Below are 15,773 nucleotides of genomic sequence, written 5' to 3' on the forward strand. Positions count from 1 at the left end.
TGCAAGAATTCAATTATTTTCAATTCACTTTTAATAAAAATTCAATTGCTTTCAAAATTTTAAATTAAAATTATTAAAGAAACTTTATTAGTTTTAAAAAAAATTCAAAGAAATTCAAATTCTTCAAAAGAATTTAATTAGGATTTTTTAAAAATTTTAATAAAATTCTCTGCGCGAATTCAGTTATTCTCCTAAATAATAAAATTCTTTGAAGAAATTCTACTATTATTAAATTTTTTAATAAAATTCTTTGCAACAATTCGATGATTTTCAATACATTAATTTTAAAAGTAAAAATATTTGAAAAGAAAAAAATTATAAAAAAGTTAAGAAATAAATAACAAACAACAACTAACTTCAAATTGCGAACAGATTACCTGAACATGTACTTTATTATTAATTAATTAATTAATTAATTAATTAATGTTATAATTATTTTTATTTTATAATTAATTCAAAATTGTAATGAGAAATAGAAATCCTCAGAATTTTTTTCACTTCTTTTGATTAAACGACTAAAATTTTATTAAATATTATGTTTTGTCAAATTGAAATTATGCAGATTTTTGTTCTTTACTTCTAAACAAAATTAGAAAATCGTTAAACAACTGTGATTAAGAAATAGAAAATTTATTTATTTTGCATTATTTTTGTTTATGAATCATAATTTTTTTAACAAAATTAATAGGTATTTTGTTTTAGAAAAAGAAGAAAAATATTTGCACAATTTCTATTTTTAATCTTATTTTTGGAACAGGATTTTCCACAGGAATTAAGACATTCAAAAATTTCAAATTCAAACCTTTTTTAAATTTAACAACTTATAAAAGTATTTTTTGTTATAAAACATGAAGATATCGATTGCTCCGAGTCGAACACTCGGAGTGATCGATTTCTTCATGTTTTCTAATAATTAAAGATGACATAAAATCATTATTTTAATTCAATTATTATTTTCTAGAATTTTAAATTATTTTTTATGAAAATAATTGAATTCCTTAACAAAATTTTATTATTTATGAAAATAATTGAATTCCTGTGAAATTTTTAATATTTGTGAAAATAATTAAATGTTTGCATACAATTTTATTAAAATTTTTTTTAAACAATTGAATTCTTTTTGGGAAATTTTATTAAAACAGTAGATATTGAAAATTATTGAAATTAGAAAAAATTTTTGAAAATAATTGAAATTAGGACAAGAAATTTTTTGACATTTATAAAAATGATTTAACTTTGGAGAAGAATTTTGTTATTTATAAAGATAATTGGTATTTTTACGAACATTTTTTTCAAATTTTGTACATAGTTGAATTTTATAAGAAGAATTTTATTTTATTTTTTTTAATAATTAAATTTTCGCAATTATTTGTAATTTCTCCAAAATTGAATTTTTTTAGTGTTTTCAACAAAAATTTAAATTAGAAAATTTGAAAATACTATTATTTTTAAAATTGCTAATTTTATTTAAAAAGGGCAGTAAAAAGTTAGCCGCGCGCGAACTGTTGCTAGTTCTTTTAATTAATTATTAATTATTGATATTAATTCTTTTTCAAAATTAAGTTTCAGAAAGGAATAAAAATAAATACAACACCAGATAAGAAGAGATTGAAAAAAATAAAATATTTACAAACACAACGTAAATATTGTTGACACTTTAATTCATTCTAATAAAATGGAATTAAAGCGCATCCAAACGATTTCAATTGAATTAAAAATTCATAATTATCTTAATCCGAATGAATGTAATTTTTGAAATTTTGTAAAATCTTAATTCGTTTTAATTCATCTCTTCTTACCGGAAATACCCATCATTTTTTTTAGAAAAAACAACTTTAGTTTTCTTATGAATATAATAATTAAAATTACTTTCACATTGTGTACAAAAAAAGTACATTTACTTAGAATTTTAGGTACAAACTCGAAATAACATTCAGTCTCAATAAAATACGTAACATGTAACAATTTAAAATTATACATTCAATTAAATCTTTCATTAAAATACAAAATTCATTACTAGGAAGAATAAAAAAAAATTAAAACATTTAAAATTTATTCAGGTATTTTCAAAATCCCATTGGTAGGTTTCTAAATTCAGGTTGCAAACTTGTTCAGTTGAAATTGTCATTTGTCGATCTCCTGTTAAAACAAAATTATTGGCGATTAATAAAGTTTGTTTTAATTATTTGTGAATAATATCAAAGTAATCAAGTTTTTTTTTTAAAAAAGTACCAGCATATTCGATTTTTCTCTGATGTATTGGCGTGACAATTTTCAGGATGTCAACTAAAGTCTCATCGGTTTTTCGACATTGCTTAAAAAATTGATGTGAAATGAGTTGAGTGGCTGAAGGTCGATTACCAGGATCGCTTTGCAAACACATTTCTGTGATTGAATGGAACGGTTCTGAAAACTCTTTTGTCGATAAAGACTCGATGCGCTTGTCAATTACGTTCAAACTGTTATTGCTAGCATTCCCATTTGCTGAAATAAAAAAATTATCACTAACAAAAGAATCAAAATTAGTGTATGCTAAGCATGCGATATTAGCGAAAAATTACATTGTTTTATTTGGTCAGTGTCCTGAGGAAACGATGATCGATCAATTAGGTGTGGAGCGCATCCCTGCACTTTTTCTGTTAACATTAATGTCTCTGGCATATCGTAAAATGGGACAATTCCGTTTGCAAGTTCGCAAATTGTCATACCAACACTGTAGATATCTGATTTTTCATTGTACCCATGAAGATCCTATAAAAAGTTTCGTAAAATTAATTAATAAAATATTAGCGGTTCTCAAAGATCAATTCTTATCCTATCAAAAAATTGTTTATAAAATCCAATAACTCAAGCAAATCTTAACCGATTTTGCTCAATTTTTTTTGTTGGATAAAGAATAATAAATGAAAGAATTCTGTTGTTTTTCAATATTTTTGATTCTTTTATAGAATTTAAGAAAAGAAAACTGAAAAAATAGCGACTTTTTGACATTTAGACAAAACCTAAAACCTAAACTACTAAACGATATTATTAAATAGGTTAAAATCTCGATATATATTTCAAGAAATTTTAATATATTTCGTATTCTTTGAAATATTTGGATTTTTCTCAAAAAAATTGGATTTTTTTAAATTTAAACAAACGAGGAGACTAAACTTCTAAACGGATTTGTAAAATATTCTGAAAAATTATTAATTGGGTTAAAATCTCTATATTTTCAGGAAATTTCAATACGTTAAGTATTTTTTGAAATATTTGGATTTTTCTCAATAAAATATTGGATTTTTTGACTAAATTATGTTCAAAAATTAAAAAAAAATTCTCTTCAAAATTTCAATTATCTTTTTAAATAATAAAATTCATCATCGAAATTCAATTATTTTAAAAAATTTTTTTTAATTCTCTTCAAAATTTCAATTATCTTTATAAATAATAAAATTCTTCATCGAAATTCAATTATTTTTAAAAATTTTAATAAAATTCTTGTCAAAATTCCACAGGAATTCAATTATTCAATATTTAATAAATTTCTTTGAAATAATTCAATTATTTTCATAAGTAATAAAATTTTCACAGGAATTCAATTATTTAAAATACAAAATTTCATAAAATTTTTCGAAAAATATCAATTATTTAAAAAGATTTTTATAAAATTCGTCGCAAGAATTCAATTATTTAAAAAAAATTGAACAAAGTTCTTTTTGAAGAATTCAATTATTTTTATAAATAATAAAATTCTTCACCGTAATTCAATAATTTTTATAAACTTGAATAAAATTCGTAGAAAGAATTAAATTATTTTCAAAAGTAATAAAATTCTTTGCAGAAATTAAATTATGTTCGAAAATTAAAAAAAAAATTCTCTTCAAAATTTCAATTATCTTTATAAATAATAAAATTCTTCATCGAAATTCAATTATTTTTATAAATTTTAATAAAATTCTTGGCAAAATTTCACAGGAATTCAATTATTTACAAAATTTAAAATAAATTTCTTCGAAATAATTCAATTATTTTCATAAATAATAAAATTTTCACAGGAATTCAATTATTAAAAATAAAAAATTTCATAAAATTTTTCAAAAAATATCAATTTTTAAAAAAGATTTTTATAAAATTCGTCGCAAGAATTCAATTATTTAAAAAAAATTTAACACAGTTTTTTTCAAGAATTCAATTATTTTTATAAATAATAAAATTCTTCCCAGAAATTCAATTATGATAAAAAAAAATTCTTGTCAAAGTTTCAAGTATCTTTATAAATAATAAAATTCTTTTCCGAAATCCAATTTATTATTTTAGAAAAATTTTACTACAATTCTTGGGAAAATTTGAATTAATTTCGTGAATAATAAAACTCATCGCAGGATTTTAATTATTTTTGATACAATATTTTAATCGAATTTCTCGAAAAATGTAATTATTCTTAAAAATTTTATTAAAATTTGTCAAAAGAATTCAATTATTAAAAAATTTGTTGATAAAATTCTTTATGAGAATTAAATTTTAACAAACATTCAATTATTCAATAAATTATTTATTTCTTAATTTAAATAATTGAATTCTTCTAGAATTTTCTAATAAAAATTGATTTAAAAATGAATTACCGAATAATCGATTTATTATTTATGAAAATAATTGAATTCTTGCAACGAATTTTATTACAGTTTTTTTTCAATAATTGAATTTTTTTGAGAAATTTTACTACTTGTAAAAATAATTAAATTCTTGCGAAGGATTTTATTAGGATTTTTGTAAATAATTTACCTTTTTTTAGAAAAATTTTATAGTACCGTCAACAGGGGTAATTATGGAACAAAAAACTCGATTTTTTGAGTTTCTTCTTCACTAAAAATCTAAAGTGTACAAAAAAATGTTATTAGCTATTCAAATATATTGTGAACATTCTTCTAAAGATTTCCTTCAAGTTCCATTTACAAAAAAAAATTTTTTGACGGAGTTATTTAAACATAAATATTGCTGCGTAATTGTCTCGCATTTGGGGCAATTATAGAACAAATTATTATAATTAATTATAAAAGCAAGTATAACAAATTTTCTTTGTCTGTATATTAAGAAAACTTTATTTACTACTGCAGAGTAAAATAATAATAGATAATAATAGTAAACTAAACGCGAATTTAATTCGAAGAAATTAGTAGATTTTTACACTTTTGTCATTTTGTGAAATAACCTTTCCACTTTTTCGATGTTTAATAATTATTTTCTCGTTGCCAATGACAATAAAAATAAAAACATCTGAGTAACTTTGTAGGCAATATATTAAACTATTATTTACAACAAGAACCAAATTAAAATAATTTACCACAAAAATTTTACATAAAAAAGAATTACGCGTTCCATATTTACCTCTGATGTTCCATAATTACCCCTGTTGACGGTAATTTAAATTATTATTATTATTATTATTATTATTTTTTTTTTTTTATTATTATTATTATTTTGTAATAATATTCTTATAAGTTGTTGAATTTCAAAAAAGTTTGAATTTGAATGTTTTGAAAAATTTGAATTCCTACAGAAGAATAATAATAATGAAATACTTATTTAAAAATTTAGTTATTGATGTTTGCGAATAATTTTACAATTTAAGAAATTAGTGAGTAAATTTAATAGGATGTTTTTTTGAGTATCTAATAATTTTTAGAGTGAATCAGAATATTCTTTAGGGCCACGGAAGAAAGTCGAAATTTTGCCTGGAAAGCAGGGAAAAGTCAGGGAAAAATAAAATTAAATATTTGTGGCAACCCTGTAATATTTCTTGGACGTGAAAGACAATTTTTTGGATTTGGATTATCATTATCTAAATCAGTATAAGATGATGACTCATCAAAGAAGGTTAAAACAGCTGGTTAATAATAAAAATGAAATACCTAATTAAAATTAATAATAAGATGATAACAATTTTTAAATTTTTGTTAAAATCAAATTCAGGTAAAAACAAAACAAGAGTGTTATAAATAGTAATGTAGAGATCATATTTACTTGTTTGAGCAGCTCTGGACTAAGCCACTTTAGATTTGGAGCAATCGTCTTTGGAAAGGAAAACAAATTTCTTTGCCATTTACCGTGTTCCGTTGTTTCACACGAATACCTCAGTCCTGATATACAAGCTTGACCCAAAATTGATATGAGTATGTGACTTGCTTTAATTGCTCTAAAATGAGAAAATTGAATGATATTTAAATGATAATGATATTTAATGGCATTTAAATGATGAGAATATCTATTTACCTGTGTATCAAACCTCGCTTGTGAATGTATTCAAGTCCTTGTAAAACATCCCTTAAAACAAACGCTATTACTAATTCTGGAAGTCCTTCAGTAAAATATTCGTCGATCAAACTGCTGCAAGATCCATACGCCATGAGAGGAGACACGACACACAACGATTGCTCAACTATGAAAGCACTCAGATATGGTAAGATATTCGGATGTTGCATGTGTCGCATTTTCACGATTTCCTGCTCAATCAGATTGTACTCTTCTTGTTCAGTATTATCTAAATAAAACTTTTTCATCACTACAGGTTTATTGGTTACTTTGTAAAAAGCCAAATTCACTGCCCCCATTCCATTATTACAGGTACCTATAATGTCAAATTTAAAATTACTTTTTAATAACTGTGTCACTTACAGCAATAGGTATACACAAACAATAATCATTAAAAATTTTATTTTTCTTAGCTATTAATAGGGTGATCAAATTATAGAAGAATTTTTAAGCACATCCTCAAATGGTCTAAATGGATGACTAAAAAATGGTCCCCGTTTTCTCAAGATTATAATTATTTGAATTGTCTGCTAATACCTAATACACTAAATGAATGAGGTACAAAAGTTTTTATTAAAAAAAATTACAATTCATTTTTTTCTTGAAACCCAGGAAGGGTACTTTGTCGAAACTTGTTACTCGAAGGTAAATGCTTCGATCGACCTATTTTTGAACCTAATTCGACCAGTATTTTGCAAAGAATTTTATCAAAAATTTGATAATATTTGAATTACTTCAAAGAATTTTATTATGTAGGAAAATAATTGAATTCTCGCGAAGAATTTTGTTAAAATTTTTGAAAATTCTATTTAAATTCTTTTTGAAGAATTTCTTTAAATTTTTTTTAAATAATAGAATTTCTTTAATAATTTTAATTGAAAATTTTGAAAATAATTGAATTTTATAAACCATTTCTTTCAAGTTATTTTAAAATAATCGTGTTTGTCAATAATTGAAATAACACATTTAATTATTGAGTTTAATTCAAATTTTAGAAGATAATTTAATTCTTTTGAAATAATTATGAAAAGAATTGAAAAGAAATTGAAAGAATTGAAAGAAATTGAAAAAAAAGAATTTTTGCAAAAAATTCTACTATTTATAAATAAAATTGAATTATTTAAAGGATTTATATTAAAATTTTAGAAAATAATTGAATTTTTTCGAAAAATATTAAAAAATTTTAAAAAATTGAATTCGTTCAAGAAATTTTATTAAAATTTTATTAAATACAATTGAATTGTTTCGAAAGATTTATTAAAATTTTAGAAAATAATTGAATTCTTTTGAAATATTTTATAACGAATAAAAAAATTGAATTCTTTCGTTAAATTTTTTTGAATATAGGTAATTGGATTTTTACAAAGATTTTACTATTTAAATAAAGCAATTGAATTGTTTGGAACGATTTATTTAAATTTTAGAAAATAATTGTATTCGTTCCTAAAATTTTTAAAATAATTTTTTTAAAATAATTGAATTTTTGCAAAGTTTTTTATTATCTTTCAAAAGAATTGAATTCTCGTGATAAATTTTGTTATTTATCAAAATAATTGAATTTTATTAAAATTCCTTAAAATAATTGATTTTTTGGAAAGAATTTTGTTATTTATCAAGATAATTGAATTCTTTTGCAGAACTTTATTATTTATGAAAATAATTGAATTCTTGTCAAGAATTTTATAGAAATCTTTAAAAATAATTGAATTCCTTCAAAAAATTTGATCATTTATGAAAATAATTTGAATTCTTGCCAAGAATTTTATAGAAATGTTTTAAAATAATTAAATTCCTTCGAAAATTTTTATTATTTATGAAAATAATTGAATTCTATTGCAGAATTACTTAAAGATTTTTGAAATAATTTATTTTCCGCGACGAATTAAAAGTTTTTTATGAAAATATTTGAATTTTTGCAACGAATTTTATTATTTTATTGAATAATTGAATGTTTCTTAAAATTGAATTCTTTTGTTAAGTTTTAATAAAATTTTCAAGAATAATTGCATTTTTCGAGGAATTTATTTAAAATTCTGCAATGAAATTGATTGAATTCCTAAATAAAATTTTATTATTTTTCAAAATAATTAAATGTTTTCGTAGAATTGTATCAAAAAATTGTTTTTCAATACAAATTAAATTTTTTAATAAATTTTATGAAAATAGTAAATATTGAAAGTTATTGAATTGCGAAAAACTTTCGAAAATAATTGAAATTTTACAAAAAATGTTATTTAAATTTTTGAAAATAATTGAATTTTTGGTGAAAAATTTTGTTATTTATAAAGAAAATTGAATTCTTGACGAGATATTCGTTAAAATTTTTATAAATAATTGAATTTCTTCGAAGAATTTTATTACTTTTGAAAATAATTGAATTCTTGTGACGAATATTGTTATTTATGAAAATAATTTAATTTTGCAAAGATTTTTATTAAAATTCCTAAAAATAATTTAATTTCCGTGAAGAATTTTGTTATTTATCAAGATAATTGCGTTAAAACTTTTGAAATATTTGAACAATATTTAAAAATCCATTGTGGTCAGAAGTAGAAAAAAAATTTTTCCAGTACTTTTAATAAAAATTCCTAACTTTTCCCTGACCAATTTTACTTTCCCTGAATTGACTGATTTCCCTGACATGTGGCAACCCTGATAGTATATTTAGAAACCCTTTAATTAATTTAACTAGGAACATTTTTTGACTTATTTATGGAAAACTATTGACTTATAAATAATTAAGAAAAAAATGACTATTTAGTGTAATTGCTTAAAAATAAAAAATGTAAGAAAAGTACTTTTTATTATTACACACTTCATCATGGTAAATTTTTATCCTCTTATTAATTTAATTAGAATACAAGATGAAAAATTTCAACATTCTCTAGGAGGAAGCAAAATTTTTATGGAATGATCACAAAGATAAAACTTGTCAGTGATTTATTATTTTTGAATTAAAAGTTTATTGTTTTCTGTGGGAAAAATATTTTTTTAAAATTATTAATTACAACCGTCCTGAACTTCACCAACAGATTAAAATGAATATTGTAATGACACTCACCAAAACAGGACTTCTAATCACCCTACATTACTATTTCAAAGTTATGAGCAGTTTAATCGGCTCGTTCCTTTTTTTTAAACTAAAACTTGTTGAAATTCAAACTTACCAATGGAAATATTAACGTCATAGGAAACAGGATCGGAGTCGTACATTATGTATGTATATTCCTATTTTTACATAAATAATTTATCTAGGTCCTAAAAAAAGAAATAAAAGTGCTTAAAGTTTGAGAAATTTTAAAGAGAAAAACCAATTTTTCACTAATTTACAAGATGCTCATTAAAAAGCAACTTTTTTATTGACAAGTTAATGATAATATGATTTTTGAATATTTATAAACATAGTTGTACAAGCTGTGTTATTGAAATTTAAATACCTTTTGAATCATTTAATTTTGACAGCTCCTGGTATGTTTTTGCATTGCTTTCAACCTTAACCTAAAATTTAAAAGTATTATTTTCATTCAAAATATTTAGGTTTCTATTTTATCGACTTTTTTTAGATCAAATTTCTCAAGGATATATTTAATTAAGGGTGCTTTCACATCTTTGTCGGTAGAAAAAAAAGTTACCGAAAAATGTCGAAGAAATTCTGGTTCACACTGACTCGATTGCAAAGGTGTTTTTGTACAATAAAGGCCAACGCAGAATAGATCTGATTCTTACGCGTTACCGTAAGAATGAGTTAAAGAAGGATAAACAATATACCTATCCTTCTTTAACTCATTCTTACTCATTCTCACCGCTTGATCTTGCCTTGGCGAAGCAAAACCTTCAGACGGCTGAAATTCTTTTCAAAAACGGAGCTGCTTTAAGTGCAAATGATTTGAAGTACATGGACTCTCTTGATTCTGCTGCTCAAAGCGGGAATTTGGAGATGGTAAAACTGCTTATGTCGAAAGGGTTGAACAAAGTCGATTCTTCTCTTTCAACTGCAGTAACGCATGGCCATTTAGAAGTTGTGAAATATCTTATGGATAATGGCTTGAAAGAAAAAGAAACAATTATTGAAGATAGACAAGAGTTGTTTCTTAGAGTTACTAAGCCTGGTCATTTAGAAATTTTTCAATACTTGGTGGATGTGGGTGTAAAATCAGAAAGAGATCATTTTAGTGATGCAATTTTCAGAAATCAACATGGCATATGGAAGTATTTATTGACATGCGCGTCGAAGATAAATGCCAAAACCTATTTCAGCGAGACCCTTCTTCATTCGTCAGTGCGCATGGGACATGTGGAAACCGTCAAAGTACTCGTTAACAATCCAGCAGACGATTTTGAGCCGAACTCCTTAGCTAGCAGGTTGGCTGTTTACATGGCCGTTGAATACGGCAGTGAGGAAATTCTGCGAGTTCTTCTAAATGCAGGTTACTCCGTAGAAAGTTGCTTCGAAAATACAAGTCCCATTCACACTGCAGCGACGTTCGAACACACGCGACTAGTGAAAATGCTCATAGGAGCTGGGGCTGATGTTAATTCTCAAACTGAAGAACTTTACACCCCGTTGCATTTTGCAGCAGCTGCAGGACAGCCAATGGTTGTGAAGCTTCTTCTAGAAAGTGGCGCCGATCCTTCTAAAGCATGCAAATACAGAGAATTGCCATTAAGAATGGCTTTTAGGATGTTTTCACCTTCATCACTTCTGGCTCCAATGTTTAAGAAATTGGTCAAAATTACAGAAATGCTAATTCCATTTTCTAAAGATGCTTCAGAATTATTTGGATATACCTTTAATTTAAAAGTTTCAAGCAATTGCAACAGTGGACAAAGTGTTTCAAATTTCAAATCTGAAGATGAAGCATCAAACGAGGAAGACATGAAGAAATCGGAATTTCGTTCTGAAATCTTTAAATGCATATTTAATTACCTGACTGATGAAAAAATCAAATCTCATTCAGAATCGTTAATAAATAATTATTGTCGAAGTAATTATACACTAGAACAATTGCAACTCATATTGGAATATAATGATTTTAAATCATGTGATACTATTCAAGTGAATTGTCCTCTAGGACAAATTATGAGAGCAAAGTGCTTCTGATCGGCTACTCTAAAAATGCGAAAGAACTTTGGAAAATGACAAGCACAAGATGTACTTCATGTTATTTAAATACCAGGAAGGATAAAGATAGAGATTTCTGCAAGTTGATAGTTGCACGTTTAGTCTTATTGCTAACGAGGAATTGTCATCCGAGCGTGTACAGTTTTTGTGAAAAGAATCGACTTACTTCTTGGCGAAAGAAATGTGAAAAGGAGTGTGCCAGCATGAAGGAAACAAAAGTTGCTGATGGTTTAAACATCACCTTCTACGACGTTTTAACCGTATCTGTGAATCAACTCTCAATGTACGTGAAGAACGAGAATTTCCTTAAAGCAGTCGAATCCTCGTACTCAAACTTTCCAGCGTATGCTGATTTTCTGAAAATCAACGTTGAAAATGGAAAACGAAGAAAGAATTTTATGAATCAGTGCGTTACTTTAATGGACAGTTTAGTTAAAAGAAATCACAAAATTTGTATTTCCAATGCTAATATCAATCAAATTTTTCAATATCTCTCTGTCGTAGACTTGCGAAGATTTTCAGCAGTGTTTTTTTGAAATTTGTTCTTAACGTTGAACAAAGAAAGTAATTTTCTTGGTCATGGAATATCGAAATTATTTCCTCATTATTGTTTTCGAAAAGTTGCATATTTTTAACTAATATGAATAATAGATATTTTTCAAATGTCGCCATTGATTAAAACGTTGGCAATAATATCTACCTAAACGTAACTACTTTTATATTTATTTTTGTTACATTTAAAATGTTAAACGTTCACATAAATGAAACATAAAAGTCGTCAGTGTAAACTGTTTATCAGTTGAAAAAATGATATGTTACGTAATTGTGAAATCCACTAAAATAATGTTATGTTATATTAACCTTAGGGTTATTTCTTTGAATTGTTCGAAGATCAATAAAACCATACTTTTTATAAAATATATGATATAAGTGTGTTATTATAAAACTCTTTTCTTTTTTTAAGTATATATTGTATTTTAAAATAAATGAAATACATTTTCAATTTGAAAAATTTTAAATAGTTTTGATATTATAAAATATTATAGTGTCCTTAATTAATAACTATTTTACGGTATCTTATTTTGTTAAAAGTTGTTTTAATTTGATAGCCTTCAATATTTAATAATATAAATAATATTTGCGTACATATTTATATCTGTGTAATTTCCTGGAAAAAAGCCATCCAACATTAAAATTTATTGGATTAACTCTAAAATTTGGTAAATTGTTGCAAAATAAGTGTAAAGTATCCCTAAAATATTAGGTCATTTTAAGAGAAAAATATAAACAGATAAAATTTTATGGATTTTAATTGAAGCGTTTTGTGCAGAAACAGCATAAGTCCATAAACCTGTAAGTTAAAAATCCAATATGATTAATTAATTATGTAGGGTGATGTGAAACATGGGGGGATGTGCAACACTGCCGATTTATGATTAACAGTTTGATATTAAACAGAGCCAAGTTTTGACATTTGTTTGTGTCCTCAGTAACTTGTTTTTTATATAAAACTCACGAGACAGCTCGCAGCTAGGTTCGCTGTACGTAAGTTGACTTAAATTTCTCGAGAAGGAAATATTTCTCGCTCTTTATATTTCTAGTCGTTTCGTGAAGGGTTTTAATTTATTTTATAGATAAGAATGTGTTTATTGTTGGTTTTTTAAGTGTTTTTAAATATCTGTTTATATTTTGTGTTTCCATTGCATTGTATTGCGTACAAATCATTTTTCGCAAAATATCATATTTGGGGTAATGTGCAACACTTTTCTCTTTTTTATACTTTACGTGCAATAGCTGCGATTCACATGATGAATAAAAAATTCTTAGTTATTTTCCTTTAATTATATTCCTTATTCAGTTATTAATAAATAAAAAATTAAACAAAAAAAATTTTTTTTCTTTGATGAAATCTCTACTTTTTAGAGGCCAACTATACCTTAGTAAATTTTTTTTTGTCAGATTTCGATTAGTTTGCATTGAAAAAGCCTAAAATTAATAATTAAAGAGATTTTTATCGATATTTATGCATTACATACCTGAATTTTACTAGTGTTGCACATCACCCCAACTTTTTTGGAAAATGCAAAAACAGACGTTTTTAAAAAAGCGAAAAATTTGTAGGAAAAATTTTAAATTCTGAAAATCTAATAATGCAGAAATATTCTATTATAATGCCTCTAAGTCATTCAATTTTGAAATATTTACAAATTTAATTATTTGACATGTTTTTCGTCCAACGAAAAAAAACGTTGCACATCACCCCACATCACCCTACTTAATATAAAAAATTAAAAAATAAATTAACATTTGGACTTATGCTGTTTCTGCACAAAATGAAATGACAAAACAGAAAATTTATTAAATTCAGTGACAGAGTGTCTAGCGATTCGTCAATTTAAAATTCCCGGGTTTTTCCCGGTTTTTTCCCAGGTTCTTGAATAATTTTCCCGGATATTCACAAAGGATTCAAAAACATATTTAAATGTTTATCAATAACATTATTTACGTAATTAAATATTGTTTTTATTAAATTACAATCATTAAAGTTATACAATAATTTCTAAAAACTTGACATAGAATATCAAAATTTCACTTATAAAAATTTCTCAACTTTATAATATAATTGTCAATTCAGGGGAATTTAAGAAATTTATTAAATTTTACAAAGATGTCAGAGGTTGAAGTGTGGAAAAATTTGAAAAAAAATTCCGCTCGGTACATACATTATACCCTTTGAAATACTTGTAAAATTTAATTAATTTCTCAAACCATAAATTGCTCATTATAATGTTTACATAGAATTAAACTAGAATATTTAAGCTTTATTTCGACATAAGTTTCAAGAAAATCGGATGCGACGTGTTTTGAGATATTCAAAAAGTTCTATTATTTTAAAAAAAAATTTTCTACCATTATAAAGTTGAGAAATTTTTGTTTTAAAACCACTAATAGTAAATAAAATTTGGCTTCAATAAATATAAGAAATAATGATTTAAAAATTACCTTACAATGTCAATTGTTTATAAGAAGGATCGTTTTGAAATGGAATGCCCCATATTTAGTTTTAAAAAGTAAAATCTTTGCCTTTCATATTTATATCACAGAAGATTCTTAATTTCTTCTTATAAAATTTGTTACATATTGTATACCTATAAATTGTTATATATAAAAATAATAATAGTAAAAATCCTTTAACTTTTATAATATAGCGTGTACTTAAGTTAGTTTTAAATAAAATTTAAGTTATTATTTTTACTACTGCTTCATACTATATCAATTTACCCTTGACGATTTGAGCTGTGACCGTGTTATTATTTTACGCTTTGAAAAAAATAATAATTTTTTATATACATAATTCAAAAAATACCCTATAAATAGAAAATTCCAGGGTTTTTCCCGGTTTTTTGAGGTCGAACCAAATTCCTGGGTTTTTCCCGGTTCGCTAGACACCCTGAGTGAAATATCAAAGTTTTATGAAATATTTAATAACATTTATTTAAAATATTGGATAATTTTTAGTAACATTTTATAATAATGATAATTTAAAACAGAAATTTTTTATGACATCTTTTTTATTTATGAAAATAATTGAATGTTTGCGAAAAATTTTATAAACATTTTCTTTAAATTATTCAATTCTTTTGAGAATTTTTTTTACAAAAATAGTACCTAGATATTAAAAATCATTGAATTACAAAAAATTTGTGAAAATAATATTGAATCGTTTCAAATAATTTTTTTATTTCAACTGTTAACAAATTTAAAGTAGCGGTAGTGTAAATTCTCAAATATGGAAAATGTAGCTTTTAGTAAAAAAATTAGTAAAAAAAGTATTAAATAATATATGTTTTAGTAGATGAGTGCGAGATCTGAGAGGATTTGTTTGGAAGAATTTTTCATGTATGTACTTTTTAAAAAAATTTTCACTGTTTAAAAGTAGGTACTAGAAAAATTCTCAAAAAACCCAATTCATAAATAAAAACTAAAAATACATTACATGTAAAAGGTAAACATTTTTTCAAACTAAAACAATTTAAAACATAATTGCTTGCAACTTATTAGGGTTTTTAAGGTCGCTGACTCTGTGAATTTGATTGAAAAAATTATAGAATTTTTTATGAATCAGGTTAATAGAAAAAAAAACTTTTGTAACAGTTGTAAAATAAACGACTTTTCAGACTTTTGTACGTTGAAACGAATAAAATGACTCTTTTGAGCTTTTTAAATCGATCCGTGGTCTGCAATTTATTTGAGTCCGTTTTTTTAATTTGTATTATAAATATTAAATTTTTTAAAATTTTAATTTCTTGTGCAAAAAAATGATTAATTTTGATATTAAACTACAGAATAAATCAAT

The 15,773-nt window shown here is 24.2% G+C and overlaps 2 protein-coding genes across 2 annotated transcripts; one reads left to right on the plus strand and one right to left on the minus strand.

The window, feature by feature from the left end:
- Positions 1-1,951: 1,951 nt before the first annotated feature.
- LOC122503009 (STE20-related kinase adapter protein alpha) lies at positions 1,952-9,798 on the minus strand. Its single transcript, XM_043613391.1, has 7 exons — positions 9,732-9,798; positions 9,462-9,552; positions 6,256-6,610; positions 6,007-6,178; positions 2,562-2,751; positions 2,233-2,484; positions 1,952-2,139 (listed from the first exon to the last, which is right to left on the minus strand). Exons 2-7 carry the CDS (start codon positions 9,505-9,507, stop codon positions 2,057-2,059), a joined length of 1,098 nt encoding a protein of 365 aa, XP_043469326.1. The 5' UTR covers positions 9,508-9,552; positions 9,732-9,798; the 3' UTR covers positions 1,952-2,056.
- A 391-nt stretch (positions 9,799-10,189) lies between these two features.
- LOC122502989 (serine/threonine-protein phosphatase 6 regulatory ankyrin repeat subunit C-like) lies at positions 10,190-11,395 on the plus strand. Its single transcript, XM_043613365.1, has one exon. It carries the CDS (start codon positions 10,190-10,192, stop codon positions 11,393-11,395), a length of 1,206 nt encoding a protein of 401 aa, XP_043469300.1.
- Positions 11,396-15,773: the final 4,378 nt, after the last annotated feature.

Source organism: Leptopilina heterotoma, unplaced genomic scaffold (assembly GCF_015476425.1).
Source record: "Leptopilina heterotoma isolate Lh14 unplaced genomic scaffold, ASM1547642v1 Lhet_24, whole genome shotgun sequence".
Lineage (NCBI taxonomy): Eukaryota > Metazoa > Arthropoda > Insecta > Hymenoptera > Figitidae > Leptopilina > Leptopilina heterotoma.